Below are 16,566 nucleotides of genomic sequence, written 5' to 3'. Positions count from 1 at the left end.
CCGCTGAGTTGTGCAACTTGAGGTTCAGATTTAGGTGGCTAGGCAATTAAAAATAACCCTAGGTGCACATAGTTTGAAAGCCGGCCAACAAAATATTAATAGTATTAAGCATGCGGCTTTTCCAAGGCGCTGGAGTGCCATACACTTCACATGGGACATTTGATGTAGGAAGAAATCTACAGGTAAATAAAGGGACAAGATTGGATACTAGGCAAAAGGAGATAGTAGAGGGGACGTATAAAGACAGAGGTTAAAGGAGAATGAATTTCAGATTCCAGAGCCTTGATGGTGAAGGCACTAGCCTTAGTGATGGAGTAAAGGGAACATGAGAGGATGAGAACTTGTTGGAACCTAAGAAGGTGCAGCTTGTAGAGCCATTGCCTCGCAGTTCCAGATCCAGGTTCAATAGGGTCCTGTCTGCGTGGAGTTCTCCCCCGATCATATGGGTTTCCTCCAGGAGCTCTGGCTTCTCCCCACCTCTCAAAATTGACAATAGACAATAGACAGTAGGTGCAGGAGTAGGCCATTCAGCCCTTCTAGCCAGCACCGCCATCCACTGTGATCATGGCTGATCATACACAATTAGTACTCCGTTCCTGCCCTCTCCCCATAACCCTTGACCCCGCTATCTATAAGAGCTCTATCTAACTCTCTCTTGAAAGCATCCAGAGAATTGGCCTCCACTGCCTTCTGAGGCAGAGCACTCCACATATCCACCACTCTCTAGGTGAAATTAGTTTTTCCACATCTCTGTTCTAAATGGCCTACCCCTTATTCTTAAACTGTGGCCTCTAGTTCTGGACTCACCCATCAGCGGGAACATGCTTCCTGCCTCCATTGTGTCCAATCCCTTAATAATCTTATATGTTTCAATCAGATCCCCTCTCATCCTTCTAAATTCCAGTGTATACAAGCCCAGTCACTCCAATCTTTCAACATATGATAGTCCTGCCATTCCGGGAATTAACCTTGTGAACCTATGCTGCACTCCCTCAATAGCAAGAATGTCCTTCCTCAAATTTGGAGACCAAAACTGCACACAATACTCCAGGTGGGGTCTCACCAGGGCCCTGTACAGCTGCAGAAGGACCTCTTTACTCCTATACTCAATTCCTCTTGTTATAAAAGCCAGCATGCCATTAGCTTTCTTCACTGCCTGCTGTACCTGCATGCTTGCTTTCATTGACTTATGTACAAGAACACCTAGATCTCGTTGTACTTCCCCTTTTCCTAACTTGACTCCATTTAGATAGTAATCTGCCTTCCTGTTCTTGCCACCAAAGTGGATAACCTCACATTTATCCACATTAAACTGCATCTGCCATACATTTGCCCACTCACCTAGCCTGTCTAAGTCACCCTACATTCTCATAACATCCTCCTATTTCATACTGCCACCCAACTTTGTGTCATCGGCAAAAGTGTGCAGGTTGGTGGGTTAATTGGTCATGGTAGATTGCCTCTAGTTTGTAGGTGGTGGGAGTCTGGAGGGAGCTGACTAGAATATGGGGAGAATGTAGGTTCAGTGTAAAAGAGTGGCACTGGTTGGCAGTGAGTACTGCGCTGTTTAAGATGGCACTGATGATGACCAGTGACTACTTATCAGTGGCAGAATACAAAACAAAGAAAACTACTAAACACCTGATTAATAACACTTTATTCATAACAATCAATGCTAACAATGGAGAAGCATGCAGAGGCGAGCAGGGACAGGATCGAGGAAAATACCAACATCTGGTCGATTTAAGCGCTGGGCCAGATTTAAAAGGTCAGAATGTTGGGACCGGAGGCAAGGGTTGGGTCAGTTCTGCAGGGTTCTGCCTGCTGCTCCACAACGTTTTCTCAGCTCTGCGATGAACCGAGACTGTGGCCTGCTCCGTCTGCAGTGATGCCTGGCTTTGTGTCTTTCGTAAAACTTCAGTGCTGAATGCAATTTGCTTACTTTTATTGTTTGCTTTTTTTTTCTCTCCGTGCATTGGGTGTTTGATTATCTTTTTTAATAAGTTCTTTTTGGGTGTCTTTGTTTTGTGACTGCCTGTAAGGAGATGAATCTCAAGCTTTGGTAATATACTTTGGTAATCAAGGTACTTTGAACTTGAAAGGCTGATTCTGTGCTGTATCTCTCTATGGCGGTTCAACTTTGAAATATTAACTGTTTTTCTTTCCACAGCTGCCACCTGACCTGCCGGGTATCTCCAGCATTTTCTGTTTATATTAGTGGCCCTCAGGTCTCAGTTCAGAGATAATGAAATATAGACAATGCTGCAAACATTCAAATTAAGCAGCACCTATGGGAAAGGAAACAGAGTTAACATACAGGTCAGTTCCAACAATGCTGATTTATAATCATGCAGGAAATTATTCATTGATCGATGGCAATATTTCACAAGAAAATGATGAGTCTTAAGAATCAAACTTCGCGAATAAAACGTTTTCACTACTTCAGCATTCTTGTCAAAGGAAAGAACTGCAGGGCAGCAGGAGTCCAGCTTCATCACTGCTGAGGTCAAGCATTTTTTTTTCAAAAGATATATTTTATTCATAATATATACAGTATATGTAACCAGGACATTTGTTTATAGTCATTGAAACATCAATACATTTTCTCACAATGTAAAAATGCTATTCACAACTCTTCCTTAAACAGTGCCCCCTTGAAGCACTTGAGAAGCTGTTGAAAAGCTGTTACACAGGTCCCAGCTGCTCAGCGTCTGCTGACAGCAGGACCATAGACTGGGACCCTTTCCTACAGAATCTTTGTAATGGCTGAACTGGACTTCAGTGCATCCCTCAGCATGTATTCCTTAACTTTTGAGTACTGTTTTTCTCAGACCATAGACCCCCACGTTATAAAACTACCTGGGATGAATACGCCACCTTTCCTGTAATTCTTTTTTAATTTCTCTATCATTCTGCATCCTGTTTTCTTTTTACTAACTCAATGTAACTATAAGCATAAGTATTCATGGACTATTCAGAAATCTGACGGCAGAGCGGAAGAAGCTGTTCCTGGGTTGTTGATGTTGCTGACTGGGGTTACCCTGCCTGTGAAGCGTGCTACATCAGTGAGTTTCATCTTCAGAAGAGGAGAGGTTGCTGACTTCTGTCTTTTCTTTCCACTTCTGTTGTTACCAGAGGCCTTCTGCATCTTGGCTGGTCCGTTCTACATCTTTTCCCTCCTTGTTCCAGTGAAAACTCTTCCATTAATTCCTGGGGAAGGAGCCAAGGGCTTCCCAGCTTCAGGTGGCCAGCTTTTCCTCACTTCTCCTGCTCTCGTTTTTTTGCTGGAGTCTTGGCGAGGGAATGGGAGGTTTTAGTATTCCTGAGGGGATGTTGTCAGCTCTGCCCTACCTATTACGTGTGTATAGGTAGAGGTTGCCTGCCACCCACACAGGTTCAGCATTTGCCTTCCTTGGGCTGGTGGCCTTCTTGCTTTGCAATTCCTGCAGCTGACTGTACTGCATTGGGCAGCTGCATATCTAGGTTTGTTGCAGTTCTGACATGCGATTGGTTGTCCAGAATTCACGTGTACCTGTAATTTTCTTGAATTGCAAAGTTGGGCTGCTGGATGGGGACATCCTTTTCACTGGTGTGACTTTACCCAGGTACTTGTTCATCTAGTTCCCAATAAAGTCAATCATGTTAATGCAGATTCTTGCCTCCATGGCACTTGTTGATAGACTGACCAAAGAAGAGCATCAAGCAAAAAAACTGGGGAAACTCAGCAGGTTTGACAGCACCTAAGAAGGGAAATGGACAATCTTTTGTGCCTCTAACTATAGAAGATTTTTGCTAACTCTCTGGGGTCCTTGGTCACTTTTTCAGCAGCACTCTTAATGACTGGTTTGATGGGTTCCACTTTCTGTAATTATTTGCACAAGTGAATGGTTAGGGTCCTGGAATCACTCCAGAGTTCATGAGTTCAAAACTTTGTAAACTATGTTGTGAAAATGAATTTAATAAATCAGGTGATTTGCTTATATGTCCAAGAAAAAAATGACAGGGAAAACTGCCAGATTATCATAAAAACACAACAATCTCTGTCATTTTCTTGAGAAAAGGGAACCAGCTGTCCTTGCTCCTCAATGCCACACACACTTTTTACCCTCTATAGAGTGTTGGTTCAAAGCTTTTCAGTCTTATCAGGGCAACAGAGATGAGCAATAAATGCCCTTACATCCTACTTTCCTAAAATAAAAACTGGAGGCACAGCAAATTGATGTCATTTTCTCCTGTGGTCACTCCATATTCCTCTGATAATCTCAAGGAACAGCTCCATATTCATGGGCTTTTGTCACGCAGTGTTATCTCTCTTTTAATCATCCAATCATTCTGGTTTTGTCCTACCACATAATTTTCCTTTAATTTTCTCCTGCACATCTCCCTTCCTATCCATCTGAAACTCTGTTTATTCCCAGTTCCAATGAGAAATTATTATCTTCTCCATGTACGGTGCCTGACCTGCTGAGGTCTTATTTTCCCCTGCTGCCACTTTGCCATTGTTCCCCTATCTTCACTCTATAAAGCTGTAAACCACTGGTAACATGAGACATTTTTCTTTCTCTCTAATTTTCACTCATTTTAATCTCTTTTTTTGCTCTTCTCTCTCTACATTTAATTAAATGATCAACAAAAATAAGGCAAGAGCTGAGAGCATAGAAAGCCATTCAGATAGGGTTCCTCTGGGGGTGTCATAAGCAGGACGAACAATGTGTAACCTTGCAAATCTTACCATTTCCATCAACAAATAAACTTAGCATTTTTCCATTAAAAAATTTCAATTTTAACTTTGAGATGTTTTATGCTCCTGAGCGAATGAGTAGGGAGAAGTAAAGACTTTCAATTATATCACATCTTTCTTCATTTCACCAAGACCAAAGGTACAGTACTTTGAAGCCAATACAATCCTTGGTGCTACAATGTCTAAAACAAGCAACCAACGTTTTCACAGTGAGCTCCCACAAACAACAAATGGATTGCAACCCAATAATCTGTTTCTTTTAGTGATGTGGTTTGACGGCTCTTAAAAAGCCAGCATATTGGGAAGAACTCACCCACTCTTTCTTTAAAATAGCGCCAAGGGTTCTTTTACATCCTTTTGAAAGAGTATACAGGCCTCAGTTTAATGTCTCAATTAATCATTTATACTATTGGTTATCTGGCTGAGGCAGACTGCAGCCACAGATGGCAGTAGATGGGATCGCATTGCTGAAGTGTAGGCACCTAGAAATATAATGCACAGTTATAGTGCTTTCTAGGATATTTATGGGTTTAGCATGTTGTGACCACACTTGAAAATCCTTGCTTCCATCAAGATTTTTTATTAACAGTGGTTCTTTGTGCTTTTCTGTCCGTTGCTACCTGCCCTGTGGTATGCTTCACTTCAGACTCCCTAGTGCTGACCACACAAGGTTGCTCAGCGGCGTTCCAAGCCACTCGACCTCCTTGTTTATAGAATGGCTTCTGAGCCTCTTCATTTCTCTTTATTGGAACATTCCAGCAGGTTTTTTTGGAAAAAGTCTCCAGTAAAAAAACATCAATTCCTCATTCTGCAGCAATATTTCCCCCCAGGCTCCAAATTAAGTTTAGACAGACTTCCTGCCACCTTCTATGGGGTCCACAGGCTGCGAGACAGTGAAATGCTTACACTCCCGAGCCTGCAGTAGGTCAGATACACACACTGATGTTAAATCAGCAAACATGGTCGGAAGCTCATCGGCGTTGGGCCTCTTTCACCAGCCTGCTCTGTCTAGAGCAGGTGTGATGCAAGGCATAACCAAAATACAAATCATTCTCTCTGGATCACCTGTACAGGCTAGATATGAAGAACTCAACTCTTCCTTTCCCATACCACCTTCTCCTCTCTCCCCTGCAGAGAAATAGGGATCAGAGTTCAGGTTGTATGGGTTCATGCATGTTTCAACACATAACCCACTACCTCCCTCTGCCCCACTCATATTCTCCTGCAATTGGTCCATCGTCACTAGATCTCAGAGAACTGGAAGTAATGGGCATTTCTAAAGCTGGAAAGATGTAACATGTGGAGTGCCTCAGAGATCAGTTTTGGTCCTCGGTTATTACTCAGACATTATTTACAAATAATGACCTGTCACAAATTCATCATCTATTGGGCAGCAGTGATCTCTGACCTCCTGTTACTTGTGAGACCTGGATTAGCTGGAGCAAGCTCTAGAGAGATGTCACCAATATCGTCTTCACAAACATCATCCAAATCCAATAGCAGGGTAAATGAACTGGTGTCAGACAGCCCCACATCTAAAACATTGATGTCTTAATTGCTTTCACCTCCAAACCCACAGAATTGGAGTGGGAACAGGTCATCCTTGAAATCATGCAACCACCTGAGTAAAAGACATCAAGACTGAGTTGAGACACAACTGCAGTTTATCTAACCTGATTCAGATCCCTCAAAATCTTGCTCCTGGGGTCCCAAAAAGCTAAGAAATTCAATTACAGCAAAATCAAATTTGCTAGTTCTAATAAACCAAAAGAATTCAAGAGAACTTTGCCCAAAGGACTGTCACAATTTGAACTCATTTTCATAAGACAGGAAAAAAAAACTAATAGGTAAAGGACACCAGAAGGCTTGTGGAGAATATTGACATTCCCATTGACTAGCTGGAATGAATAGCCTTGATGTTTGCTACACTGCATGCTGAGGCTTTATAAGGCAATGGTCTGGCTGTATTTGGAGGATTGTGGGCCTGTTGAGATTTTTCTTTACCTGAGAAAGGATATTCCAGCATTATTGAGGGTCCAGGGCCGGTTCACAAGAATGATGTTGGGAATGAAAGGGTTAAAGCATGAAGAGTGTTTGATGACTTTGGTTCTGTACTTGCTGGAGTTTAGAAGAATGAGGTGGGGATCTCATTGAAACCTACTCGATATTGAATGGCCTAGATAAAGTGGATGTTGAGAGTATTTTTCTAATAGTGGAACAATCTAGGACCAGAGGACACTGACTCAGAATAGAAAGATGTCCCTTTAGAACAGTGATGAGAATAAATTTCTTTACTGATAGGATGGTGAACCTGTGGAACTCACTGTCACAGATAGTCATGGGGAACAAGTCATTGTGTCTATTTAAAGTGGAGGTTCTTGATTAGTAAGGGAATCAAAGGTTATGTGGAGAAGGCAGGAAAATGGAAAATAAATCAGCCATAATCAAATGGTGGAACAGGCTTCATGGGCCAAATGGGCTAATTCTGCTGCTATGTCTTAAGATATTAATTTTATCTACTTGCAATGCAATTTTAATTGGTCAAGCAGCAGAATTTTTGTGTTCTCGTTTCTTGAAGGCCAATCTGCTATCACCTTCAGCAGATACAATAATGTGTGGTTGGGTATTGTGAGGAGACCAAGGGCTGAGGGGTGGCACTGGTACTGGATGTTATCTCACTCAACCACAAGTTGTAGCAAAATGTCTAGATGATCATTTCCTCTTTAAGCTTAAGATACTGAGAATTAGAATTACTCTCATTAACAACCCAATGTAAAGAGAGTCAAGCTACAAACCTGAACACATTTTACTACACTTTAATATTTATTTAGCTACTTAGATAACAAAATACATTCAGTCAGTTTCCTAAAGAACATATTTGTCATTATGTTACCTTTGCCTCTCATTCGTTGTTAGGTTTTAATTCAAGTTAACATTCTGACAGTCTGCACAAATTGTAGAAGGTTTGAAGCTTCTGTGGACATAGTTTGATTGATTAAGTTCAACACATTATAAAAATATAAGGAATCATCCAGCTAATTAAAGATAAATTCAGGTTTGGGAAGCAGAACTGATATATTTCTATTCAAATAAATCATGGTTGATCAGAAGGCATGTGATAGTAACAAATGAGGTTTATTTTTGAGTGAAGCAGTCAGATGACTCCTGGCTGTGCTTTTTCTTTGTTTCTGGGTTTTTACTAACAGGTGGAGGCATATGAACCATGATTCCATGAGGAACTCTGGGATCCCCAGTGACAATTATCCAATGGTTCGGGTCTTCTTCAGCCCGATGGGAATCGAGGAAGGTGTGAGAAGTAATTTCATGCTCTCTTCCAAACATTGTCCTGCAAAAAGTATAAAATATTGCTGAGCACAATTCAGATTTTTTTTTAATTATTTGTACTTACAAGGTTAGTCATGAACCAAATTCAAACCTGTCTTAGGAATGACCTGGATTGGTTCCAGGTTGCCTACCTTCACAACTGATCAGCAGCTGATGCCATTTCATTAGCTCTGAAACACTTGGACAATGAAAATGTATATGTCAGGATGCCCTTCATTGACTACACCTCAATATTCAACACTATCATCCCCATGAAACTCATCACTAAGCTCCAAAACTTGGGGCTCAGTGCCGCAGTGTGTAATAGGATCCTTGATTTCCTCACTGGCAGACCCCAGTTAGTGTAGACTGGCAACAACCTCTCATCTTCCTTTACCATCAGCGCAAGTACACCCCAGGATTGTATGCTTAACCCCCTGCTCTACTCACTTTATACTTATGATCATGTGGCTAAGTACAGCTCCAACACCAAATGATACCGCTGTTGTTAATCTAAACAAATGTGGTGACAAATCGGCATATAGGGAAGTAACTGAAAGTCTGGTTGAATGGTATCACAGCAACAACTTCTCACTCAACATCAGCAAAACTGAAGAGGCTATTATTGACTACAGAAGGAAGAAGTCAGAGTTTCATGAGTCAGCCCTCATTCAGAGAACGGAGGTGGAAAGGGTCGGTGGCTTTTAATACCTTGATGTTAACATATCAGAGGATCTGTCCTGGGACTAGCACAAAGTATCATCACAAAGAAGGCACTACAGCACTTCTACTTTCTTAGAAGTTTGTGGAGACTTGGCAAGTCACCAAAAACTTTAATAAGCTTCTATAAATACACAGTGGAGAGTATCCTAACTGGTTGTATCACAGTATGATGTGGAAACACCAATACCCATGAACAGAAAAGGCTACAGAAGGTGGTGGACACAGCCCAGTCCATCACAGGTGAAGCCCTCTCCCCATTGAATACATTTACATGAGGCAATTCCACAAGAAAGCAGCATCATCAAAGAAAACACACCTTCCAGGTCATGCCCTCTTCTTGCTCCTACAATTAGGACTTAATTTTTATTTGCAGAGTTTGTTTTCTTTTGCACGTTGGCTGCTTGTCAGTCATGACTGTTTATGTATAGTCCTTCATAAATTCTACTGTATATTTTTCATCCCCCCTGTAAATACCTGACAGAAGATGATCTTAATGTAGTACAAGGTAAAATATGCATACTTTGATAATACATTTACTTTGAACTTTGAATCTAGTTGAATTAGTTTCTGCTCAATGTGCTTGCTTTGTCAAACAATTTTGGGAGTATTTAGTGTAATCAGTGTAAAAGATGGTGGAATTTTAAGCACAGTTTATAATCACTGCAAATCAGCCTTCTGTATTGAACCAAAAGCTGGTTGTGCTCATAATATAAGCTCGGGTGAATAAGTACCCATTTGAAACTTCCACTAATTGTATTTCTTTATTCATTGTCAGGGAAAGAGCTATCTTTTCAACACTTTGAGGAAATGAAGTTACAGGCAATGGATATCTCTACCCACTCGAGAGAAGGTAATGGTGAGCCACTTTTTTGAAGCACTGCTATCCTTGTCACTACACTGATGTTGTTAGGTAGTGGAGTCCAGGATTTAGATGCAGTAACAGAGAAGAACTTCCAAGGCAGCATGATATGTGATCTGAAAGAAAACCTGGAAGTGGTGTATTTCCTTGCATCTACTGCTTTTATGCACATTGCATTCAATGCATAAGCAATGAAGGAAATGAACATTTATAGAGTGATACAGCATGGAAACAGGCCCTTTGACCTAACTGGTCCGTGCTGACCAAGATGCTCATCTAAGCTAGTCTCATCTGCCCCAATCTGACTCATAACATTCTAAAGCTTTTCAATGTAAGTGTCCAAACAACTTTGTGAAGTTGTTATTTTATCCATCTCTACCACCTTCTCTAGCAGCCCATTCTATTTACATACCACCTTCCTTGTAAAAAAAAGTTGCCCTTCAAACTCCAATTAATACTCCTCTCTCACCTTAAACCTCTGCTCTCTGATCTTTGCTTCCCCAGCCCTGGATATAAGACTTGGTGAATTGAACCTTATATATGCCCCTCAGGATTTTATTTACCTCTAAAAGATCATCTCTCAGTTTCCTGCATTCCAAGGGGAAAAAAATCTAATTTTAGTATCATCTGCAAATTTATTAAACATGCCTTGTACATTCTCATTCAATTTACTGATAGAGAAAACAAGCAACAATGAACCCTGTACTGACCCCTGAACCACACCACTAGTTATGGGCCTCCGTTCCAAGAAACAACACTTATCTATTCACAAAAATACAACTGCAGATGCTGTGGATCAAAGAATACGTACACGACGCTGGAAGAACTCAGCAGGTCAGGCAGCATCCGTGAGAAAAGAGTAGCCAACGTTTCGGGCCGAGACCCTTCATCAGGAATGGGGGGGGAAGAGAGGGCCGAAGCCCAGTAATAGAGATGGGGATGGAGAAGGGCTAGAGGCACCAGGTGGAGAACCAATCAGAGGAAGGATAAAGGGGGGAGGGGATAAGCATGGAAGAACTGTAGAGATAAAGGAGCAGGAAGTTGAAAGGGGAGAGAGGCAGAGAGGGACCTAAGATAGGGGAAGGGGAAGGGGGAGGGAATTACCGGAAATTGGGAAATTCAATGTTCATACCACCAGGCTGGAGGCTACCCAGACGGTAGATGAGGTGTTGCTCACCCAGACGGTAGATGTGGTGTTGCTCACCCAGACGGTAGATGAGGTGTTGCTCATACCCAGACGGTAGATGAGGTGTTGCTCACCCAGACGGTAGATGAGGTGTTGCTCACCCAGACGGTAGAGGAGGTGTTGCTTATACCCAGACGGTAGATGAGGTGTTGCTCATACCCAGACAGTAGATGAGGTGTTGCCACCCACTTCAACTCTGCCTCTCATTCCCATCTAGATATGTCCATACATGGCCTCCTCTAATGCCATGATGAGTCCAAACTCAGGTTGGAGGAGCAACACCTCATCTACCGTCTGGGTAGCCTCCAGCCTGGTGGTATGAACATTGAATTCCCCAATTTCTGGTAATTCCCTCCCCCTTCCCCTATCCTAGGTCCCTCTTTGCCTCTCTCCCCTTTCAACTTTCTGCTCCTTTATCTCTACAGTTCTTTCATGCTTATCCCCTCCCCCTTTATCTTTCCTCTGATTGGTTCTCCACCTGGCGCCTCTAGCCCTTCCCCCCTCCCCTATCTCTATTACTGGGCTTCGGCCCTCTCTTCCCCCCCCCCCCCATTCCTGATGAAGGGTCTCGGCCCGAAACGTTGGCTACTCTTTTCTCACGGATGCTGCCTGACCTGCTGAGTTCTTCCAGTGTCGTGTACGTATTCTTTCTAACATTTATCTATTACTCCCTGCTTCCTGCCATCAAGACAATTGTGTGTCCACAATTTAGGGTGATTGATGAGATGAAAGTCTAACAGGCTGCTTTATCTTGGATGGTGTTGAGCTTCTTGAATGTTGTTGGCGGTGCATTCAGCGTAGCAAGTGGGAAATGCCACATCATGGGGTATTAGGGACTGAATCAGCCGCACAATACTCAGCCTCTGATTTGTTCCTTTGGGCACATTAAATTGATAGATCCAGTTGAGTTTCTGCTTACTGGTAAACTCTGAGAATGTTGATGATGTTGCAATAACACTGAATATTAAGATTAAATGATTAGTCTCTCTTGTCAGAAATGGTCAATGCCTGGCACTTTAGTGTCACAAACGTTATTTGCCATTTTTCAATCCATCTAGGTCTGGCTGCATGCAAGCATGTATTCTCGGCTTGCTGAGAAGTTGTAAATGGATTGACAGTTGTGCAATCATTAGCAAACATCTGACCTAAAGATGGAATAACTGAACATGGCTGGACTTTGAACATGATCCTGAGAACCTCCTGTAATAGAGCCTTGGGTACTGAATATTGTGCAACTGATTCAGTCCCTAATACTCCAAGATCAATTTCCAACAACCACACCCATTTTCCTTTAAGTATAGCCCTACCATTGGAATACTTTCCTTTTCATTTGCACTGACTTGCATTATCCTGATTTCTGGATGTTTCACTCAAGTGATCCTTTGATGTCAAGGACAGATAGCCAATATTACCTCTGGCAGTCAACACTCTGGTTAATGTTTAGACCAAGACTATGATCAAGCTTGACCCAAGTAGGCATAACAAGCCTCAAAAGCAGAATCAGTTTACAAATTATTTGTGAGCAAGTGATACATCTATTATTTTGCATATGACTGAGAATAGATGAACTGGGGATGCAACTAGCCACATTGGATTTTTCCTGTTTATTGTGAATCTTGGCAATCCTCCACACTATGGGGTAGATGTTTATGTTCTAATTGTCCTGGAACAACATAACTTGAGGCAAGGCAGCTTGATAAATGCAAACAGCTGGACGCTGTTTGCTCCCTTTGCCTTTTTATCTGATGTTCTCAGTCATTTGCCATCATGTGAAGTGAACTGAACTGATCAAGAACATCCAGAAGTTCAAAACCATCCAAGATAAAGCAGCCTGCCAGACCTCTGTTTCATCCATCATCATATACTGTGGATACACAATTGGCTTGACAGCAGGTAGCTTCTGTGACTGTAGGTGTCTCTGAAGAAAGCCGAGATGGATCATTTGCTGACCATTGCATGCCAATTAGCTTGTCATGAGTGCTCACATTGTTGAAATCCCATTGTTAAAGATGGGGATATTCACCCATTAATTTTCCATCACTGCTCAAAACTAGATTTAACAAACATTCCAGAGTTTAATTCTGATCTGTTGACTGTTGGATTTCTTAGCTTTGTCTATTTCATCCTATTTTTTACAATTTAACATAAAAAGAATCATGCAAGGCAGCTTCATCAGATTGACAACTCATTTTTTGGGTATGCCTGTGGCAAACCTATCTGTACTCCACGTTGAACCAGGTGATCATCTAGACTGAATATAATGATTGAGAGAAAAATAAGCAGGGCACTGAGGCCACAAACGGTAGTGTACCTTTATGCTGCTCTTTATCTCTCATGTTGATTCATTTAACCATTCTGGCAGTATCATCTACAATTAGCCAGCATTACTCTTGAAGATGGACAATGAGAAACCCATCCCAGACTACATTCTGTGTCCTTGCTACTCTCAGGTGTTGTTCAACATAGAGAAAACCAATTCATAAAATGGAGATGGTAATCAGGAGGAGGCTTCCTTGCATATGCCTTAATGACTTGCAGCTTCTAGAGTGAATGGTGCGGATTCCCAGGCCACTCCCACCACCTATACATATCACAATACCCCACTCCTGGTGGTGTGATCTGCCACTCGCATTGGATACATGAAGGATCGTAACAGAAGCGTCTGGCAAGTTGCCTATAAGAAATGATTCTGTGAGTACAACCATATTAGAGACTGGATGGGAATAATTTTGCAATTAATAAATTTGGAGCCAGGGTCGATATGAAGTAGTTAGTTCTGTTTTGTCCTATTTCTGTTTTCAACTACAAACCAGGCCATTTCAGAAAACTATCTAGGATACTGCAGGTCTGATTTGGTTTGGCAGATAGGAGGAAAAGTCTTAATGAATCTGATTAACATTAACATTTCTGTGGTCACTGTTACTAAAGTTGTTTCTTTTAAATTGCAGACTGCTGGCTGAACAGTAGCTGTGTTTGCCCACAGCAGCCGTGATCAAATCTGAACTCGTGTTACTGCATTGTCAATTCACCCCACTGGATTACTCAACTACTAATTTAAACATTGTGCCACAACCATTCCAAGAGTTTAGTTTACCATGAAACTAATTAATACATTAATATAAATACAAAGTGGACTATATACACCTTTCAAATGAAATTAGTAACTCAAAATTAGGTGGTTGATCGAATTCTAACTTTTTAAAAATTGTAATTTTGAGTAAAACATTATCTGATTTAATTAAACTTCAAGTTACCATCTTTAAAATATTTTAAATTGTTTTTATATTTTAAAACTACTCAATTACACTGATTTGATATAGATATTATATTTGATAATATGCAATAGAATGGCATACCAGACTTGAGGGATAAACATCTGCATTTCTTCCAGTTAATATAATTATATGATGATGATGGCTGGTTCTTTGCTTGTGAAAATCAGGAGGGAAGAAGAGTCCTCAGGAGCGAAGGCACAATCCTTGGTGACTGTGGAGGGCAGTTCTGGATCTGCAGACTCTGGAGCAGTAAGAATGTGGGAACAGCTGGGATAGTTGGATCCTTCCTGTGACTCCACTTCTCTTCAGCAGTGGCTCTTCTGGAATTCTTGGCTGCTCAGTGGATTAATGTTCTCCTGAGGTCTCTGTCACAAGCCAGCTGCTGCCACTCATACTGGCCTGAGAGAGCTGCTGCTTAAGTTGGTCTGGACTTCTTGCGCGGGGCACCATGATCTCTCTTGCTCTGAGAGAGTTCTCCATAGAGTACTGCTTTCAGTAACCTGGAGCTGTCCATGCAAGACATGTGGCCTGACCAGAGGAGCTGGTTGACCAGCAAAATGTCTTCAATGCTTAGAAGCTGAGTCTTCTCCAGGACCACTGTGTTGGAGACTCGATCCTGCCAGCTGATACCCATGAAGGAGCGGAGGCAGCGCTGATGGAAGCACTTGAGCAACTGCATTTGCTTATGGTACAAGACCCAAGCTTCGGAGCTGTAGAGTAGTGTTGGGATGATGGCAGCCCTGTATACCTGGATTTTTGTTCACAGCCACAGCTCTTGGTTCTTCCATTCACATTTCTGGAGGTGCCTGAAGGCACTGCTGGCTCTTGTGAGTCAATTGTCAACAACCCTTACTACCGTAGTATCATTGGAGATGGCACTGTCCAAGTAAGTCAACTGCTCAAAGGTGGTCGTCAATGATAATTCAAAGTGGGTGGTGAACACCAAGGGGACTTCTGATGGAGGATCATTGTTTTCTTCAGACTGACCATTAACCCAAAAGCCCTTGCAGCCTTGGCAAACTGAGTGAAGCGTGTCCTCTGAGTGCATGAGAAAAGCACAGTCATCTGCATATAGTAGCTCTAGCATGGTTTTTGTTCCAGCAAGAAGGCGACAGAGGTTGAAGATATATTCTGTCAGTGTGGAACCAAATGTAGATGCTTTCTGAAGTGGTCTCTTTTGCTTCCCATAGTATCATGCTGAAAAAGATGACAAAGAGCACTGGTGCCAAAACATAGCCTTGTTTCACGCCGGTACTGATGGAGAATGGGTCAAACAGGTCGCCATTGTGTTTAACCTGACTGCTTTTGTCGTCATGGCCTTCATGAAGCTGCTGCAGGATGGTGAGGTATTTTGAGGGACAGCCGAGCTTCAACAGAATCTTCCAGAGACCATCGCGGTTAACTGTGTCAAAAGCCTTTGTCAGGTCAATGAACACCGCATACAGTCCAATGTTCTGTTCACAACACCTCCTGTATCTGTCGCAGGATGAAGATCACACTGGATGTGCCTCTGTTCGCTCTGAATCTGCACTGACTCTCTGTGAGGTTGCTTTTGACAATGGTAGGGATGATTCTGCATAAGAGAGTTATGGCAAGGATCTTCCCAGCCCGCAGGGTAATGCCTCTGTAATTTGAGCAATCGACTTTCTCCCCTTTGTTCTTGTACAGGGAGATAACTACAGCATTGTGTCGGTCATTTAGGACTGAACCTCTCTCCTAACAAAGTGTGAACAGGTTTATGAGTTCACTCAGGAGAATGCCTCCACTCATTTTGTACGCTTCTGCTAGCATCCCATCAATGCCTCAGGCTTTATGGCATTCTAGCTTGGAACTAGCAGCTTTGACCTCATCCAGAGTTGGTAGGCCATCAATCTCAAGCCTGACCTCATGCTGGGGATCATTTCAATGGATGCTTCTTGTACTTGACGATTATCCTTGAAAAGGCTTCCAGAATGCTCTGTCCATTACTTCATGATGCCTTTCTTGTCTGTCAGCAGGCTGGAGCCCTTGGATGAGCACAAAGGGGCTTGAATCTGATGAGTTGGACCATGCACTACGTGCAGCAATTCATAGAAGACTGAAGTGTTGCCATTGTCTGCACAGTGCTGTGATCATTCAGCTATGGCAGTCCACCCATCATTTTGCATCTATCTCAGTTTGGCTTGGAGGGTTCTGTACGCATCTCCGTATTCTGTCTTGGCTGCTTGGTCGTCAGGTCCAGACAGCACCACTTGATGGGAGGAGTGTTTCTTCGGGAGCAGGTTCCACATTTCAAAGTCATTTTCATCAAACCAGTCCTTGTTTCTTCCTGAGGAGTACCCAACTACCTCGGCAATGATGGCAATCTTCAGGTGCTCCTATTTCTTTCCTGCGTTGGAGTCTGCACTTGGGGTGCTTTTGCTGTCCAGTTTCTCCCTTAGCTTGATCTGGAACACATCTCAGAGTCCAAAGAGATTAT

General features: G+C 42.4%; 1 protein-coding gene across 2 annotated transcripts in view; it reads right to left on the bottom strand.

Moving 5' to 3' along the window:
• Positions 1–7,549: 7,549 nt before the first annotated feature.
• The window catches only part of cfap161 (cilia and flagella associated protein 161), a 45,375-nt gene continuing 36,358 nt past the window's right edge, over positions 7,550–16,566 (bottom strand). For both annotated transcript variants that reach the window (XM_073032828.1, XM_073032829.1), the window contains one exon: positions 7,550–8,087. In XM_073032828.1, the coding sequence (XP_072888929.1) occupies positions 7,877–8,087 (211 nt within the window). In that variant the 3' untranslated portion in view covers positions 7,550–7,876. The remainder of the gene's footprint in view (positions 8,088–16,566) is intronic.

This window comes from Hemitrygon akajei, chromosome 30 (genome assembly GCF_048418815.1).
Source record: "Hemitrygon akajei chromosome 30, sHemAka1.3, whole genome shotgun sequence".
NCBI classification, from domain to species: Eukaryota; Metazoa; Chordata; class Chondrichthyes; order Myliobatiformes; family Dasyatidae; genus Hemitrygon; species Hemitrygon akajei.
Note: the sequence above shows the minus strand (reverse complement) of the source record. Positions and strands in the feature narration are given on the sequence as shown.